General features: G+C 43.7%; 1 protein-coding gene across 3 annotated transcripts in view; it reads right to left on the bottom strand.

Moving 5' to 3' along the window:
- LOC139581629 (glutamate receptor 1-like) overlaps nt 1–19,698 on the bottom strand; it is a 231,968-nt gene that overhangs the window by 129,147 nt on the left and 83,123 nt on the right. For all 3 annotated transcript variants that reach the window (XM_071411588.1, XM_071411590.1, XM_071411589.1), the window contains exon 5: nt 9,094–9,147. In XM_071411588.1, the coding sequence (XP_071267689.1) occupies nt 9,094–9,147 (54 nt within the window). The remainder of the gene's footprint in view (nt 1–9,093; nt 9,148–19,698) is intronic.

Here is a 19,698-nt window from a genome sequence, read left to right as displayed (position 1 = left end):
CATTCCCTCATTACGTGTTGTGTATTTTACCCTCTGTTCCCCCCATGTCTTTATGGGGAATTGTTTGTTGTAAGTGCTTGTGCACATTGTTGTCTGGTGCGCGACGGGTTTTGTACCCATACGTTGTTATTCTGGATGCCGGTGGTTTGGTATATTAAACTGCTCCGGTTATTACCCAGTGCTGCTCTCCTGCGTCTGACTTCTCTGCCACCAGTTACGCCCCCCTGACAAACACTGCTCTGTGGTACAGAATTACTGACTCTCTTCTGAGGTGTCACAGAATCTGAGGTGTTACAGAATCTTACAAAGCAGAATTCATGGTTCTTATTGAACTCAGAAAAAAAAAGAAACGTCCTCTCACTGTCAACTGCGTTTATTTTCAGCAAACTTAACATGTGTAAATATTTGTATGAACATAACAAGATTGAACAACTGAGATATAAACTGAACAAGTTCAACAGACATGTGACTAACAGACTTGTGACTAACAGAAATTGAATAACGTGCCCCTGAACAAAGGGGGGGTCAAAATCAAAGTAACAGTCAGTATCTGGTGTGGCCACCAGCTGCATTAAGTACTGCAGTGCATCTCCTCCACATGTACTGCACCAGATTTGACAGTTCTTGCTGTGAGATGTTACCCCAGTCTTCCGCCAAGGCACCTGCAAGTTCCCGGACATTTCTGGGGGTAATGGCCCAAGCCCTCAAACTCCGATCCAACAGGTCCCAGACGTGCTCAATGGGATTGAGATCCGGGCTCTTCACTGGCCACGGCAGAACACTGACATTCCTGTCTTGCAGGAAATCACGCACAGAACAGGCAGTACGGCTGGTGGCATTGTCATGCTGGAGGGTCATTTCTTTTGGTGTTTTTCAGAGTCAGTAGAAATGCCTCTTTAGTGTCCTAAGTTTTCGTAACTGTGACCTTAATTGCCTACCGTCTGTAAGCTGTTATTGTCTTAACGACCGTTCCACAGGTGCATGTTCATTCATTGTTTATGGTTCATTGAACAAGCATGGGAAACAGTGTTTAAACTCTTTACAATGAAGATCTGTGAAGTTATTTGGATTTTTACGAATTATCTTTAAAAGACAGGGCCCTGAAAAAGGGACTCTTTTTTTTGCTGAGTTTAAGGCAAGTCTTCCAGGTCCAGAGGCAGCAAAACATTCCCAAACCATCACACTACCACCACCATGCTTTACCATTGGTATGTCCTTACTGTGGAATGCAGTGTTTGGTTTTCGCCAGATATAATGGGACCGATCTCTTCCAAAAAGTTGACAACACTGTACATAGACATAATATGATGTTTGAAATGTCTTTATTCTTTTGGAGAGAAAGAGCGAGACACAGACAGACAGACAGACAGACAGACAGACAGACAGACAGACAGACAGACAGACAGACAGACAGACAGACAGACAGACAGACAGACAGACAGACAGGCAGGCAGGCAGGCAGGCAGACAGAAAGAGAGACAGAAAGAGAGACAGAAAGAGACAGAAAGAGAGAGAGACAGAGAGAGAGAGACACAGAGAGAGAGAGAGAGAGAGAGAGAGAGAGAGAGAGAGAGAGAGAGAGAGAGAGAGAGAGAGAGAGACAGAGAGAGCGAGAGAGAGAGACAGAAAGAGACAGAAAGAGAAAGAGAGACAGAAAGAAAGAGACAGAGAGAGAAACAGAAAGAGACAGAAAGAGACAGAAAGAGAAAGAGAGACAGAAAGAGACAGAGAGAAACATAGTATCAAGGAGACGGACCCACTGTTTGCCCTCTAGGTTACAGAGAGCTGGTAGTCCCATACACCAAACTACCAGGTGTGATACAGGGAAGAGACTCAGGGGGTATCCTAATTTGGTATAGAGCAGACCTAACTCACTATATTAAATTAGTCAAACCAGGAACATTTTACATCTGGCTAGAAATTAATTAGGAAATTATCTCAACAGAGAAAAATGTCCTCATGTGTGCTCCCTATAAGTCGCTCTGGATAAGAGCGTCTGCTAAATGACTTAAATGTAAATGTAAATATCCCCATACTTTAATGAAGACAGCTTCTCCATCCTAGAGAGGGAGATCAACAATTTCCAGGGACATGTACTAGTCTGTGGCGACCAACATGCCAGAACTGGACAAGAACCTGACACCCTCAGCACACAGGAGGACAAAAACCTGCCTGGAGGTGACACCATTCCTTCCCCCATATGCCCCCCTAGACACAACTACGACAACAAAAATGCAGCTCTGTTGGACACTGCGTATGTACAGAGTCAATATTAGGCTTCGAGGGGACTCCTTTGGTAGGACAAACACCATATTGAGACTGCATGCAGAATTCTGAAAAAATGTACAACGTAAAACACCAAATAATGCATGCAGAGCAGAATTAGGCCGATACCCACTAATGATCAAAATCCAGAAAAGAGACGTTAAATTCTATGACCACCTAAAAGGAAGCGATAACAAAGCCATCACCTACAGAGAGATGAACCTGGAGAAGAGTCCTCTAACAAGCTGGTCCTGGGGCTCTGTTCACAAACACAAACAGACCCCACAGAGTCCTCACCTACAGAGAGATGAACCTGGAGAAGAGTCCTCTAACAAGCTGGTCCTGGGGCTCTGTTCACAAACACAAACAGACCCCACCGATAGACCCAACCAAATCATGAGAAAACAAAAAGATAATTACTTGACACATTGGAAAGAATTAACAAAAAAACTGAGCAAACTAGAATGATTTTTGGCCCTAAACAGAGAACACACAGCGGCAGAATACCTGACCACTGTGACTGACCCAAACTTAAGGAAAGCTTTGACTATGTACAGACTCAGTGAGCATAGCCTTGCTATTGAGAAAGGCTGTCATAGGCAGACCTGCCTCTCAAGAGAAGACAGGATATGTGCACACTGCCCACAAAATGAGGTGGAAACTGAGCTGCACTTCCTAACCTCCTGCCCAATGTATGACCATATTAGAGACACATATTTTCCCACAGCAGCAAGATTTGTGACCTGTTGCCACAAGAAAAGGGCAACCAGTGTCTATGTCTATGTTTATTTATCTTCCATTTTGTCTTTATTCTTTTGGAACTTTTGTGAGTTTAATGTTTACTGTTTAATTTTTATTGTTTATTTCACTTTTGTTTATTATTTACTTCACCTGCTTTGGCAATGAAAACATATGTTTCCCATGCCAATAAAGACCTTAAATTGAATTGAAATTGAATTGAGAGAGAGACAGAGAGAGGGGGGGGCGGTGGGAAGAGAGAGAAAGGACAGAGCGATGGGTGAGGGAGAAAGAGAAGGCAGAGAGAGGGGGAGAGAGTGTAGTTAGAGAGAGACAGAAGGAGAGAGAGACAGAAGGAGGCAGAGAGAGAGAGACAGAAGGCAGATTCAAGCCCACAGCAGGTAATCGGTCTGCATGGTGAATCAGATGCAGGCAGAAGCAGTCACACACAGAGACACAGAAAGACTGATGTACAGACAGAAGCAGTCACACACAGAGACACAGAAAGACTGATGTACAGACAGAAGCAGTCACATACAGAGACAGAAAGACTGATGTACAGACAGAAGCAGTCACACAGAGACACAGAAAGACTGATGTACAGACAGAGGCAGTCACACACAGAGACACAGAAAGACTGATGTACAGACAGAAGCAGTCACACACAGAGACACAGAAAGACTGATGTACAGACAGAAGCAGTCACACAGACACAGAAAGACTGATGTACAGACAGAAGCAGTCACACAGACACAGACACAGAAAGACTGATGTACAGACAGAAGCAGTCACACACAGAGACACAGAAAGACTGATGTACAGCAGGAGACAGAACAAGTGAACTCTGTAGCCTCAGGTCTTTGTGATTGGTAGTGGAAGTGGTGCTGTCAACTGCTCTGACCTTCAGCCTCCGACTGTGACTGTCTGTCTGGTAGAAGTTCCAGAACCACAGGCAACCCTTTTTATGTTGATCCCTGCCTGCCCTCTTTGATGAAACTTTCTGTGGCTGCTATTCTTAACGCCATCAACCAGAACTGTATTCCCTTTCTCTCCTCTTCTCTCCTTCTTATGCCTAATGGGCCTGCTCCCTCCACTCCCTACCCCCCACTCCTCTCCCCTCCTCACATCCCTTCTCTCCTTCTTATGCCTAATGGGCCTGCTCCCTCCACTCCCTATCCCCCACTCCTCTCCACTCCTCACATCCCTTCTCTCCTTCTTATGCCTAATGGGCCTGCTCCCTCCACTCCCTACCCTACCCCCCACTCCTCTCCCCTCCCCACATCCCTTCTCTCCTTCTTATGCCTAATGGGCCTGCTCCCTCCACTCCCTACCCCCCTCTCCTCTCCCCTCCTCACATCCCTTCTCTCCTTCTTATGCCTAATGGGCCTGCTCCCTCCATTCCCTACCCCCCACTCCTCTCCACCCTCCTCACATCTCTTCTCTCCTTCTTATGCCTAATGGGCCTGCTCCCTCCACTCCCTTTCCCCCCACTCCTCTCCTCTCCCCTCCCCTCCTCACATCCCTTCTCTCCTTCTTATGCCTAATGGGCCTGCTCCCTCCACTCCCTTCCCCCCACTCCTCTCCTCTCCCCTCCTCACATCCCTTCTCTCCTTCTTATGCCTAATGGGCCTGCTCCCTCCATTCCCTACCCCCCACTCCTCTCCACCCTCCTCACATCTCTTCTCTCCTTCTTATGCCTAATGGGCCTGCTCCCTCCACTCCCTTTCCCCCCACTCCTCTCCTCTCCCCTCCCCTCCTCACATCCCTTCTCTCCTTCTTATGCCTAATGGGCCTGCTCCCTCCACTCCCTTCCCCCCACTCCTCTCCTCTCCCCTCCTCACATCCCTTCTCTCCTTCTTATGCCTAATGGGCCTGCTCCCTCCATTCCCTACCCCCCACTCCTCTCCCCTCCTCACATCTCTTCTCTCCTTCTTATGCCTAATGGGCCTGCTCCCTCCACTCCCTTCCCCCCACTCCTCTCCACCCTCGTCACATCCTTTCTCTCCTTCTTATGCCTAATGGGCCTGCTCCCTCCTCTCCCTTCCCCCCACTCCTCTCCTCTCCCCTCCTCACATCTCTTCTCTCCTTCTTATGCCTAATGGGCCTGCTCCCTCCACTCCCTTTCCCCCCACTCCTCTCCTCTCCCCTCCCCTCCTCACATCCCTTCTCTCCTTCTTATGCCTAATGGGCCTGCTCCCTCCACTCCCTACCCCCCACTCCTCTCCACTCCTCACATCCCTTCTCTCCTTCTTATGCCTAATGGGCCTGCTCCCTCCTCTCCCTTCCCCCCACTCCTCTCTTCTCCCCTTCTCACATCTCTTCTCTCCTTCTTATGCCTAATGGGCCTGCTCCCTCCATTCCCCACCCCCCACTCCTCTCCACCCTCCTCACATCCCTTCTCCCTCTCCTCTCCCTTTTCCTCCTCTGTCCTCTCTCCTCTCCTCCTTCTCCCTGAAGTACCAGTACAACCAGGTGTCCATATGTCTCAGTTTAATGTTCAGAGGGGAGAGTGAAGGAGAGAGAAGAGAAGTGTGTATTTTTCTGCTCCATGTGTTAGCTAATGCAGTGCACTGAACTGAGCAGGTTACTATAGAAACAACTCCTCACAGACACGGAGTGGAACCATTTGATATAGACCTCCTAGACACACACAGAAAGACTAAGAGATGGAGACATACACACACAGAGACAGGCACACACATTCAAATCAAAGTTTATTTGTCACGTGCGCCGAATAGAGTGAAATGATTACTTACAGGCTCTAACCAATAGTGCAAAAAAGGTATTAGGTGAACAATAGGTAAGTAAAGAAATAAAACAACAGTAAAAAGACAGACTATATACAGTAGAGAGGCTATAAAAGTAGCGAGGCTTAGATACAGAAACCGGTTAGTCAGGCTGATTGAGGTAGTATGTACATGTAGATATGGTTAAAGTGACTATGCATATATGATGAACAGAGAGTAGCAGTAGCGAGGCTACATACAGACACTGGTTAGTCAGGCTGATTGAGGTAGTATGTACATGTAGGTATGGTTAAAGTGACTATGCATATATGATGAACAGAGAGTAGCAGTAGCGAGGCTACATACAGACACTGGTTAGTCAGGCTGATTGAGGTAGTATGTACATGTAGGTATGGTTAAAGTGACTATGCATATATGATGAACAGAGAGTAGCAGTAGTGACACTACATACAGACACCGGTTAGTCAGGCTGATTGAGGTAGTATGTACATGTAGGTATGGTTAAAGTGACTATGCATATATGATGAACAGAGAGTAGCAGTAGCGTAAAAATATGCTTGTTTGCATCTCATAGATGCACTGCGCACGCACGCACGCACGCACGCACGCACGCACGCACGCACGCACACACACACACACACACACACACACACACACACACACACACACACACACACACACACACACACACACACACACACACACACACACACACACACACACACACACACACACACACGTAAATATGACGCTGAACTAAGGTAGGACACAGAAAAGTAATTTTAATAGAGCCATTATGGAGAACGCAGGCAGTTTGCGTACTAGACTTTATAGCTTTATCATTTACACTTCAATCTAACAAACTGACCAGATGAGAGGGATATTGAGAGAATCATAAAGTCCCAGCAGTGAGCCAGCATATTATTGTTGTTGTTACCATTTCGGTGTCCCAAATGGCACCCTATTCCCTATATAATGCGCTATAAAGGGAAATGTAGTGCAGTATAAAAGGGATATGGTGCCATTTGGGACACAGCCCATGCTTTCTGTTGACACCAATGTTCTGCTGTATTTAGTGTCCATGGGGAGGTTGTATGAGCGGTGCCCTGGGATGACCATAGCAGACAAACACAGCTAATGCACATTACCCTGCACACATTTACTCACTGACCCTCTACTGTCTGTCTGTCTCTCAGTGGCTGGCGGCTGAGAGAGTGTGTGTGTGTGTGCTCTGCAGCATTTCAACACAGTCACAGTCACAGTCAGTCAATCAAGGCAGGGGTTTGCATTCCTCTTTGCAGAAGGCTCTACCAGCAGCAGGTTATTAGTGGCAGTATGAATGGTCTGACTCGGTAGACTACAGAGATGTCTATTCAGAGAGTGTGTAGAGGGTAAGATAGATATCAATTTTGAGACATGACATGTAATATTTTCATATTTTAGGATACACTTTTCATGTTAATGTGAATTCCTGTTATTTTCTACGATTTCTCCATAAAAAAAGCGTATCTCTGTTAAATGTCAACGGAGCACTGAGCTTTTCATTTTCAAAGCCTTTTAAATTGAATTCAGCTCATTTATAATCTTGTCAAATCTTCAAAAAGTTACTGTGAGAAGTGTCACCGCTCAGTCAACAGAGCTCCGTGCTTATTATCAATGTGTTAGGTTCCGGAATCGTTTTCTTTGGATAGAATGTTAATGACATGTCAGAGGAAGACCTCACTGAACCATTCTGAATATGAAGAGTCATACTTGTCTTATTCATCACGTTTCCACCCACTTGGGGCAGAGTGGATACCATGTTGTATGTCTTATTGTACTATCAACACATTGGGATGTACCACACATATTACACAGGACAACATCTGTAGAATCTACATAGAGAGATAAAGCAGAGATAGAAATAGAGACAAAGAGACAGAGAGAGACAGAGAAACAGACAGAGAGAGACAGAGAGAGTCGCACACAAATAACTAGATATACCTCGGCCACAGGAAAAGCTCAGCTGTGAACGAGCTGAGAGACAAGGCAAGAAGGGCCTTCAATGCCATCAAAAAGAACATAACATTTGACATACCAATTAGGATCTGGCTAAAAATACTTTAATCAGTTATAGAACACATTGCCCTTTACGGTTGTGAGGTCTGGAGTCTGCTCACCAACCAAGAATTCACAAAATGAGACAAACACCAAATTGAGACTCTGCATGCAGAATTCTGCAATAATATCCTGTGTACAATGTAAAACACCAAATAATGCATGCAGAGCAGAATTAGGCCGAAACCCGCTAATTATCAAAATCCTGAAAAGAGACGTTAAAATTCTACAACCACCTAAAAAGAAGCGATTCCCAAACCTTCCATAACAAAGCCATCACCTACAGAGACAAACCTGGAGAAGAGTCCCCTAGGCAAGCTGGTCCTGGGGCTCTGTTCACAAACACAAACAGACCCCACACAGCCCCAGGAGAGCAACACAATTAGACCCAACCAAATCATGAGAAAACAAAAATATAATTACTTGACACATTGGAAATAATTAACAAAAAAACAGCGCAAACTAGAATTCTATTTGGCCCTAAACAGAGAGTACACAGTGGCAGAATACCTGACCACTGTGACTGACCCAAACTTAAGGAAATCTTTGACTATGTACAGACTCAGTGAGCATAGCCTTGCTATTGAGAAAGGCCGCGTAGGCAGACATGGCTCTCAAGAGAAGACAGGCTATGTGCTCACTGCCCACAAAATGAGATGGAAACTGAGCTGCACTCCAGCCTCCTGCCAAATGTATGACCATATTAGAGACACATATTTTCCCACAGCAGCAAGATGTGTGACCTGTTGCCACAAGAAAAGGGCATCCAGTGAAGAACAAACACCACTGTAAATACAACCCATATTTATGTTTATTTATTTTCCCTTTTGAACTTGAACTATTTGCACATTGTTACAACACTGTATATTGACATAATAGAACATTTGAAATGTCTTTATTATTTTGGAACATCTGTGAGTGCAATGTTTACTGTAAAACATTTGTTATTGTTTATTTAACTTTTGTTTATTATCTATTTCCCTTGTTTTGGCAATGTTAACATATGTTTCCCATGCCAATAAATCCCTTAACTTGAAATTGTATTGAGATAGTATATAAATAGAGAGAGAGAAAGAGAAAGAGAGGTGGAGGTATATAGATACAGTAGAGATGGAGATATATATATATATATAGAATGAGAGACAGAGCGAAAGAAAGAGAGAGAGAGAAAGAAAGAGAGAGGCAGAGGGAGGGAGAGAGAGAGAGATGGAGATACATAGATACAGTAGAGAGATGGAGATCTTACCAGGTTGGCCAGGATGTAGTGGTAACTCTTAGCATTCTTCCCCTGTTCAACGATCTGGAGCAGAGCAGAGAAGACATGACTTTAGTGTGTGTGTGTGTGTGTGTGTGTGTGTGTGTGTGTGTGTGTGTGTGTGTGTGTGTGTGCGTCTGTGGTGTGTGTTCAGTACACTGTACCCATGTAGTGACCTTGGCCAGGGCAGAAGAGACACCAACTAGGGTAAGACATTGTAACAGCAGGACTCTAAAAATATGAATATTCATTCGAATCATTCCTGTAGTCTCATCCCATGCATACAGATAGACATAACAGCTTGTTAAATAGTAGTGATTGTAAAGATTAACCAATACGAGTCAGTCCCCAATTTAAATATTTAAGATATGACTGCATTATTCCGCGGACCCCAAACCGATCCAAATGTAGCATGTCGGTCAGAACATCGATTCAAGCGTTGCAAATTTCTAATTCACATTTATTGTTGCTCATGTTAAGTTCTTTCTACCTTCTGAAGATTCCTCTCATCTCTTGTGACAACTGATGCGTCCTCTCCTTCACTGTGGAACTAAGCATGTAACTGTATTGACAGTCATTGATCTACAAGTCCTGTTGCATTCTGACCAACACCAGGTAATATCAGTAGTCTAGTCAAACTGGGCACTGTGCCCTGCTTCTCACGCTGACCAACACGAGGTAAGCGGCCTGTTCAAATTCTAAAATGACTTGATATTAGGCTTTATTAGTTGAGTGACAACCTGTGTAATTTGCTAGGTTATTGTTATCTATGCGCTGTTGAAAATTGTGTTTTACCAAAATAAAAGTAAGCTACCGGCTTCATAAATTATAAAGGTCATATAAAGGACTTATATTATATCATGAAACAAAACGTATAAGATCTCATAAGTAACCTCAGACCTTATTTTCAGCGTTTATCCCAAAATGTTATTCCTTCCCCATTGGCAGGGTGGTAGATGCCTAGTCTCCCTTATGGCTCAGATCAGGTGCCTACACACACACACACACACACACACACACACACACACACATACACACACACACACACACACACACACACACCCACACACACACACACACAGGCACACACAGTACATACACCATAGACATACATAATTTACACACACACACACACACGATAGACATAAATAATTTACACACACACACACACACACACACACACACACACACACACACACACACACACACACACACACGCACCATAGACATAAATAATTTACACACACACACACACACACACACACACACACACACACACACACACACACACACACACACACACACACACACACACACACACACACACACACACACACACACACACACACACACACACACACACAAAGAAGATCCGGCTCAGAGAGGCCCAGCTCATGATCTCTGGCTCGCACCGTTTCATTTTCTAATCAAACCGAATCGCACCAAATTGTTTCCAACTTAAACGTTCCTGTATTGGAAGCCCAAGTATCTAGATATACGTATCGAATCGTCTTGAAAGGGAAATATGCACATCCCTATTAAATAGTCATTACAATTTACCACAGATGAGAAACACACTGATTAAAAACATGGCCCTAATTATATGCAGGCTCTACATTAGCTCACGTTAAAACATTAAGCACATAACCACTGTCATGACTTTCCCTTCTGGGTGAGGATCAAAGAGAGCCCCCCCTCTCTCTCCCAACACAGAGGAAAAAGGGGGGTGGAGTGGGGCTGGTCCTAGGACTTTAACGACCGGTCGTAAACTTCCTCTCTCTCTGTACTGCAATATGGAGAAGCCAAAAATCCTTTGTGCGTAGAGAGAGACTCTGCCCAAAACTTTAACATCAAAAGGTTGGACATGGAAACATAATTTATTGTTTGGTGATATCATTAAAGACGTTATAATGGAAACATTGTAACTTTAAGAGCTTTCACAATGTATTTGTCAGAGTTACATCTAAATGTTCTAAAACTTATATGATTAAATATTAAACTGTTTGTGAGAAGATAAAATGTGATTTTAGCCTTCTAAATGAGATAATTGCTTTTCATGTAAAGTTTTACCCATTGAGTAACCATGCCCACGTGAGCACAGACATTATGCCAAAAGGATGGAACACCCCTTTTTCCAGAGTGCTTATAAAAGGACTCCTAACGAAATTTACATTAGACCAGTATACGGACGGTAAGCCGGACGTCACAAATGATTTAAAACTACACGTTGAAATGGTTGCGATTTAAATACAGACCGAAACATGTCGGGTTGCTACCGGTTTGGAAAGTGGTCTTAGCTGTACCCTGAATAATCAACCACTAGACCAGAAAACGTGGAGCGGTGGCTACATGTGGAAATGGTTAAACAGCGTGAAGGTGAAGACAAGACATTCACAGTCTACAGCTGTAATGTAAAATAGTCTAGAACTTTGACCAAAGACAGGAGGGAGATCCCATCAAATGACCATTGGAACGTCTGAAGGTTCCAGTCTAACAGAACCAGAAACTTAAACAACCAGAGAATTTTTGTCGAATTACTCCCCATAGACGGACCGGGCGATTTCAACAGAGAGACAACAAAGACATAGATGCGTAAATATGTGTTGCATTTCTAAATCCGAATGAGCGGTTGTTAGGGTGCTAAATATCGATATTTATGATGAGCGTGTTATTCAACTGTATGTATGATAGTTCTTTCCCCACCCCTTTCACTGTGTAACAAGCCGTCATATCAGGTTAGTCCACTAGAGACTTTTCATTGCATTAGGAAAGGGAAAGGGGGATACCTAGTCAGTTGTACAACTGAACACCATTAACTGAAATGTGTCTTCCGCATTTAACCCAACCATTATGTTAATAATCAATGTAACATCTATCCTGTGTGTGTGTTTATGTAATTCTGTGTGATTATTTACTAAGCCAATTTGTGTATCGCTGAGTCATCATGTAGACTAGGGTTCGTGCAGATTTAACGGATTATGAGACATTCAGAATGAGACTGATATGAGGTAATAATAATTAATAGATGATTAATATGATAATGATATATTCTGATATTCTTGAGTTCGGGAAACGGTAACTCATTAACTTCTTTGGGACAGGGGGGCAGTATTGAGTAGCTTGGATAAAAAGGTGCCCAGAGTAAACTGCCTGCTACTCTGTCCTAAAAGCTAGAATATGCATACAATTAGTAGATTTGGATGGAAAACACTCTGAAGGTTCTAAAACTGTTTGAATGATGTCTGTGAGTATAACAGAACTCATATGGCAGGGAAAAACCTGAGAAAAAAATCCAACCAGGAAGTGGGAAATCTGAGGTTTGTAGTGTTTCAACTCTTTGCCTATCCAAGATACAGTGGAAATGGGGTCATGTTGCACTTCCTAAGGCTTCCACTAGATGTCAACAGTCTTCAGGAGCTTGTTTGACGCTTCTACTATAAAGGATAGGGGAATGAGAGGGGATTGAGTCAGAGGTCTGGCAGAGTGCCACGAGCTGGCCAATCTTCAACATACATGGACACACATGCTTTGTTTAATGCCAGTGGCAGGTCATTGGTAAAATAGAAAAGAGTAGAGGGCCTAGAGAGCTGCCCTGCAGTACACCACACTTGACATGTTTGACATTAGAGAAGCTTCCATTAAAGAAAACACTTTGAGTTCTATTAGACAGATAGCTTTGAATCCACGTTATGGCAGAGGTTGAAAAGCCATAGCACATATGTTTTTCAACAACAGGTTATGATCAATAATATCAAAGGCTGCACTGAAATCTAACAGTACTGCTCCCACTGTAACGGCTACCGTCGGTAGAAAGTGAGGAGGACCAAAGCGCAGCGTGGTATGTATCCATATTTATTCGAATACTTCTTCAAGACGAACAAAACAATAAACAGACGAAAACCAACGAAGCTACAGTCCTGAACTAGAGAACATGGAAAACATGAACGCACGAACAGGAACAATCACCCACAAACAAACAGTGAAAACAGGCTACCTTAATATGGTTCCCAATCAGAGACAACGTAAAACACCTGCCTCTGATTGAGAACCATATCAGGCCAAATGACAACCTAAACATAGAAACACATAACATAGACTACACCCACCCAGCTCACGTCCTGACCAACTAAACAAAGACTAAACAAAGGAAATAAGGTCAGGAACGTGACACCCACAATCTTCTTATTATCGATTTCTTTCAACCAATCATCAGTCATTTGTGTCAGTGCAGTACATGTTGAGGGCCCTTCTCTTCTTGAGGGCCCTCCAGGCCTGAGGACAAAGACTTTCCTCCGATAGGAGTGGCTATAGAGTCAGCTACCATCCTCAGTAGCTTCCATCTAACTTGTCAATGCCAGGAGGTTTGTCATGATCGATAACAATAATTTGTCCACCTCTCCCACACTAACTTTACAAAACTCAAACCTGCAATGCTTTTCTTTCATTATTTGTTTTATTATGCATGAATACAATCGCTCACTGTTTGTTGTTGGCATTTCCTGCCTAAGTATGCCCACTTTGCCAATTAAATAATCATTAAAATAATTGGCAACATCAAATGGTTTTCTCATGAATAAGCCATCTGATTCAATGAAAGATGGAGTTGAATTTGTCTTTCTGCCCATAATTTTATTTAAAGTACTCCAAAGTTTTTTTTCCATCATTCTTTATATCATTGATCTTGGCTTTATAATAAAGTTTCTTATTATTTTTGTTGAGTTTAGTCACATAATTTCTCAATTTGCATTATGTAAGCCAGTCAGATATGCAGCCAGACTTATTAGCCACTCCTTTTGCCCCATCTCTTTCAACCATACAGTTTTAAAATTCCTCATCAATCCATGGAGCCGTAACAGTTCTAACAGTCAGTTTCTTAACAGGTGTTTATCAATAATTAGTAGAAGCAATTTCATAAATTCATCAAGTGCAGCGTCTGGATGCTCCTCATTAATCACATGAGACCAACACATATCTTTAACATCATCCACATAAGAGTCACTGTAACGGCTGTCTAATTCCTCCTCCTCGGATGAGGAGGAGGAAAGGGTCGGACCAAAATGCAGCGTTGAATGTGGACATAATGATGTTTATTAAAGTAAAGACGAAACACGAAAACACTTTAACAAACTACAAAACAAATAAACGATGTAGACAGACCTGGACTTGAGAACTTACAATATACGAAGAACGCACGAACAGGAACAGACTACATACACAAACGACAAAACGAAACAGTCCCGTGTGGTAACATAATACGGACACAGGAGACAACCACCCACAAACAAACAGTGTGAACAGCCTACCTAAATATGGTTCTCAATCAGAGGAAACGTAAAACACCTGCCCCCTAATTGAGAACCATATCAGGCAACACATTGCACCCAACATAGAAACACAAAACATAGAATGCCCACCCCAACTCACGCCCTGACCAACTAAACACATACAAAAACAAGAGAAAACAGGTCAGGAACGTGACAGTCACAGCAAAATATTTTGTATGATCTCTTAAACATTATTTTAGGCTCAGCTGTTGGAACTTTGGCTTTCCTGGATATAGCCACTATATTGTGATCACTGCATCCAATGGGTACGGATACAGCTTTAGAACAGAGTTATACAGTATTAGTACAAATGTGATTGTACATGTGGATGATCTTGTCCCTGTAGTGTTTGTAAACACCCTGGTAGGTTGATTAATAACCTGAACCCAATTACAGGCACTGGTTACAGTAAGAAGCTCCCTCTTGAGCGGACAGCTAGATGAAAACCAGTCAATATTCAGGTCCCCAAGAAAGTAGACCTCTCTGTTTACATCACATACACTATCAAGCATTTCATACATATTATTTAGATACTGACTGTTAGCACTTGGTGGCCTATAGCAACACCCCAAAAGAAAAGGCTTTAGATGTGCCAAGTGAACCTGCAACCACAACACTTCAATAACACTTGACATAAGATCTTCTCTAAGCATAACAGGGATATGGCTCTGAAAATATACAGCAACACCTCCCCCATAAGCGTTTATGTCTCTTCTATAGATTTTATATCCTTGTACTGCAACTGATGTATCATCAAATTAATTATCTAAGTGAGTCTCATGGATAATATATGAATGATAATATATGAACGTTATCTGATGTTAGCAAGTTATTGGTTTCATGAACCTTATTTCTAAGGCTACATATATTAATATGGGCTAATTTCAGCCCTTTCCTGGGTAGCTTAACAGAGATAGACATAATACTGAAAAGAGCAAATAAAGCAAGATAAAATAAATCTACATTCAGCAGTCCATTAATCAATTGGTGTGTGTGTGTGTGTGTGTGTGCTGCGGGGTTGAAGCTACGAGCCTATAGGCTTGGCTCTCTCATCCCTTCTAGGCTTCTGGGTGGGAGGGTGGACAATGAGCCTGTCATAGCGGATGCAAGCAATGTCCCCACGCGCTCTGGCAGCTTCATGGCTGGGATACATTTTTTCCTCTTCTGGCGCACAGCTTCAGGATAGTCCTCGTTGAGGAAGATATACGTTTCTCTTAAGTTCTTGGCTCTTTCCAGAACAGCTACTTTGTCCTTGAACCTCAGGAACTTGACCACTATCAGCCTGGGCCTATCACCTGGGCCGGTGGTGGGTTTCCCAGTCCTGTGGGAGCGCTCCACCTCAAACTTCCTGTGGTCCATCTTCAATTCAATTCATCTTCGACTCCGTCCAGGTCTCAGGTCCCACAACCATGTTGTTCCGTCTTGATTGTCCCTCGAGTCTGATTTATCTGTCATTGTTATCATGGATTCACACACAGAACTGATGTCCTCTCAATGACTTACAGACTGCTGTCATCTTGCCGTTCTCCTGTTTCAACTCATTGAGTTGCAAACTGTTCTTCTGGTCCTGGACCTCTCTGGTCAGGTCGTCCATTCTTTTATTAGTAGAATCCACAAGTATTTGGACAAAACACTTGAAGCAGTTGTAACAACTGCTTGTAGGTCTCTTTTTGTTCTTTTAAAATATCCTTCACATGTGATAGAGAGACACCACTGTCCTCAGCGTTACTCCCGCAGTCTTTGGTCTTTGTCATGGTAGCTAGCAACGTATGTTAGGCTGTTACTCCTCACAGTTCCAGACAGGACAGGTCACGGGGAAAATTGAAAACAACAAACAGCAGGGACAGCCACAAACCCGGGACAATCCGCGGTTCTAGCCACAATGGCTAACCGCGTTGCGGGCTGCGTTCAAGAAAACCCCGCTAGCTTGATATGCAGCTAGCTAGCAGCTAGGCTAGCTGCGACGCCAAATAGCTACAAGAACTTAGGTAGCGGAGGAGAGGAGATGGATTGGGGAGGAGAGTAGAGGGAGTGGGGAGGAGAGGGAGTGGGGAGGAGAGGAGAGGGACTGGGGAGGAGAGGAGAGGGACTGGGGAGGAGAGGAGAGGGAGTGGGGAGGAGAGATAGTGTGGAGGAGAGGAGAGAGTGGGGAGAAGAGGAGAGGGATTGTAGAGGAGTGGGAGTGGGGAGAAGAGGAGAGAGAGTGGGGAGGAGAGGAGAGATTGAGGAGAAGAGGAGAGGGATTGGAGAAAAGAGGGGCAGAGAGGAGAGGGATTGGAGAGGAGAAGGGGTGGGGAGGAGAGGAGAGAGAGTGGGGAGGAGAGGAGAGATAGTGGGGAGGAGAGAGAGTGGGGAGGAAAGGAAGTGGGGGGGAGAGGAGAGGGTAAGCGATTTTAGGTGAGGCGAGGAGAAGAGAGGAGAATAGAAATTGTAGTGTAGACGGGATGGTTCCGTGTGGCTCAGTTGGTTGTGGTTTCGCCAGGGTTGTGGGTTCGATTCCCACGGGGGACTGGTATAAAATGTATGCAGTCACTACTGTAAGTCGCTTTGGATAAGAGCATCTGCTAAATGACTAAAAAGGAAATCTATACAGCTATAGAGTTCTATGATTGAATCTATTTGTGAAGTTGTTAATTCGATAGGGACAGATAAACTGATAATTGTTTGATTCATAGATACAGTGGGGCAAAAAAGTATTTAGTCAGCCACCAATTGTGCAAGTTCTCCCACTTAAAAAGATGAGAGAGGCCTGTAATTTTCATCATAGGTACACTTCAACTATGACAGACAAAATGAGAAAATAAAATCCAGAAAATCACATTGTAGGATTTTTAATGAATTTATTTGCAAATTATGGTGGAAAATAAGTATTTGGTCACCTACAAACAAGCAAGATTTCTGGCTTTCACAGACCTGTAACTTCTTCTTTAAGAGGCTCCTCTGTCCTCCACTCGTTACCTGTATTAATGGCACCTGTTTGAACTTGTTATCAGTATAAAAGACACCTGTCCACAACCTCAAACAGTCACACTCCAAACTCCACTATGGCCAAGACCAAAGAGCTGTCAAAGGACACCAGAAACAAAATTGTAGACCTGCACCAGGCTGGGAAGACTGAATCTGCAATAGGTAAGCAGCTTGGTTTGAAGAAATCAACTGTGGGAGCAATTATTAGAAAATGGAAGACATACAAGACCACTGATAATCTCCCTCGATCTGGGGCTCCACGCAAGATCTCACCCCGTGGGGTCAAAATGATCACAAGAACAGTGAGCAAAAATCCCAGAACCACACGGGGGGACCTAGTGAATGACCTGCAGAGAGCTGGGACCAAAGTAACAAAGCCTACCATCAGCAAGGGCATGGAAGATGAAACGTGGCTGGGTCTTTCAGCATGACAATGATCCCAAACACACCGCCCGGGCAATGAAGGAGTGGCTTCGTAAGAAGCATTTCAAGGTCCTGGAGTGGCCTAGCCAGTCTCCAGATCTCAACTCCATAGAAAATCTTTGGAGGGAGTTGAAAGTCCGTGTTGCCCAGCAACAGCCCCAAAACATCACCGCTCTAGAGGAGATCTGCATGGAGGAATGGGCCAAAATACCAGCAACAGTGTGTGAAAACCTTGTGAAGACTTACAGAAAACATTTGACCTCTGTCATTGCCAACAAAGGGTATATAACAAAGTATTGAGATAAACTTTTGTTATTGACCAAATACTTATTTTCCACCATAATTTGCAAATAAATTCATTAAAAATCCTACAATCATTCTGTCTGTCATAGTTGAAGTGTACCTATGATGAAAATTACAGGCCTCTCTCATCTTTTTAAGTGGGAAACTTGCACAATTGGTGGCTGACTAAATACTTTTTTGCCCAACTGTATGTACTGCTCCGTGTATACGTCTGAGGCTACAGACGAATAGAGTGGGGGTTCTGTAACTGACAGATAGAGTGGGGGTTCTGTAATTGACATATAGAGTGGGGTTTCTGTAACTGACAGTTAGAGTGGGGGTTCTGTAACGGACATATAGAGTGGGGTTTCTGTAACTGACAGATAGAGTGGGGGTACTGTAACTGACATATAGAGTGGGGTTTATGTAACTGACAGATAGAGTGGGGGTTCTGTAACTGACAGATAGAGTGGGGGTTCTGTAACTGACAGAGTGGGTGTTCTGTTACTGACATATAAAGTGGGGGTTCTGTTACTGACAGATAGAGTGGGGGTTCTGTAACTGACAGAGTGGGGGTTATGTTACTGACATATAGAGTGGGGGTTCTGTAACTGACATATAGAGTGGGGGTTCTGTAACTGACAGAGTGGGGGTTATGTTACTGACATATAGAGTGGGGTTCTGTAACTGACAGATAGAGTGGGGGTTCTGTAACTGACATATAGAGTGGGGTTTATGTAACTGACAGATAGAGTGGGGGTTCTGTAACTGACAGATAGAGTGGGGGTTATGTAACTGACATATAGAGTGGGGATTCTGTAACTGACAGTTAGAGTGGGGGTTCTGTAACTGACATATAGAGTGGGGATTCTGTAACTGACAGTTAGAGTGGGGGTTCTGAAACTGACATATAGAGTGGGGGTTCTGTAACTGACATATAGAGTGGGATTTATGTAACTGACAGATAGAATGGGGATTCTGTTACTGACATATAGAGTGGGGGTTCTGTAACTGACATATAGAGTGGGGGTCCTGTAACTGACAGAGTGGGTGTTCTGTTACTGACATATAGAGTGGGGGTTCTGTTACTGACAGATAGAGTGGGGGTTCTGTAACTGACAGAGTGGGGGTTATGTTACTGACATATAGAGTGGGGGTTCTGTAACTGACATATAGAGTGGGGGTTCTGTAACCGACAGATAGAGTGGGGGTTCTGTAACTGACAGATAGAGTGGGGGTTCTGTAACTGACATATAGAGTGGGATTTATGTAACTGACAGATAGAGTGGGGATTCTGTTACTGACAGATATAGTGGGGGTCCAGTAACTGACAGATAGAGTGGGGGTTCTGTAACTGACAGATAGAGTGGGGGTTCTGTAACTTACAGTTACAGTGGGGGTTCTGTAACTGACATATAGAGTGGGATATCTGTAACTGACAGATAGCGTGGGGGTTCTGTAACTGACAGATAGAGTGGGGGTTCTGTAACTGAGAGTTAGAGTGGGGGTTATGTAACTGACATATAGAGTGGGGTTCTGTAACTGACAGATAGAGTGGGGGTTCTGTAACTGACATATAGAGTGGGGTTTATGTAACTGA

The sequence above is a fragment of the Salvelinus alpinus genome, chromosome 7, assembly GCF_045679555.1.
Source record: "Salvelinus alpinus chromosome 7, SLU_Salpinus.1, whole genome shotgun sequence".
In the NCBI taxonomy this organism is placed as follows: Eukaryota; Metazoa; Chordata; class Actinopteri; order Salmoniformes; family Salmonidae; genus Salvelinus; species Salvelinus alpinus.
The sequence above is the reverse complement of the archived record's forward strand: the minus strand, read 5'-3'. Positions and strand labels throughout refer to the sequence as shown.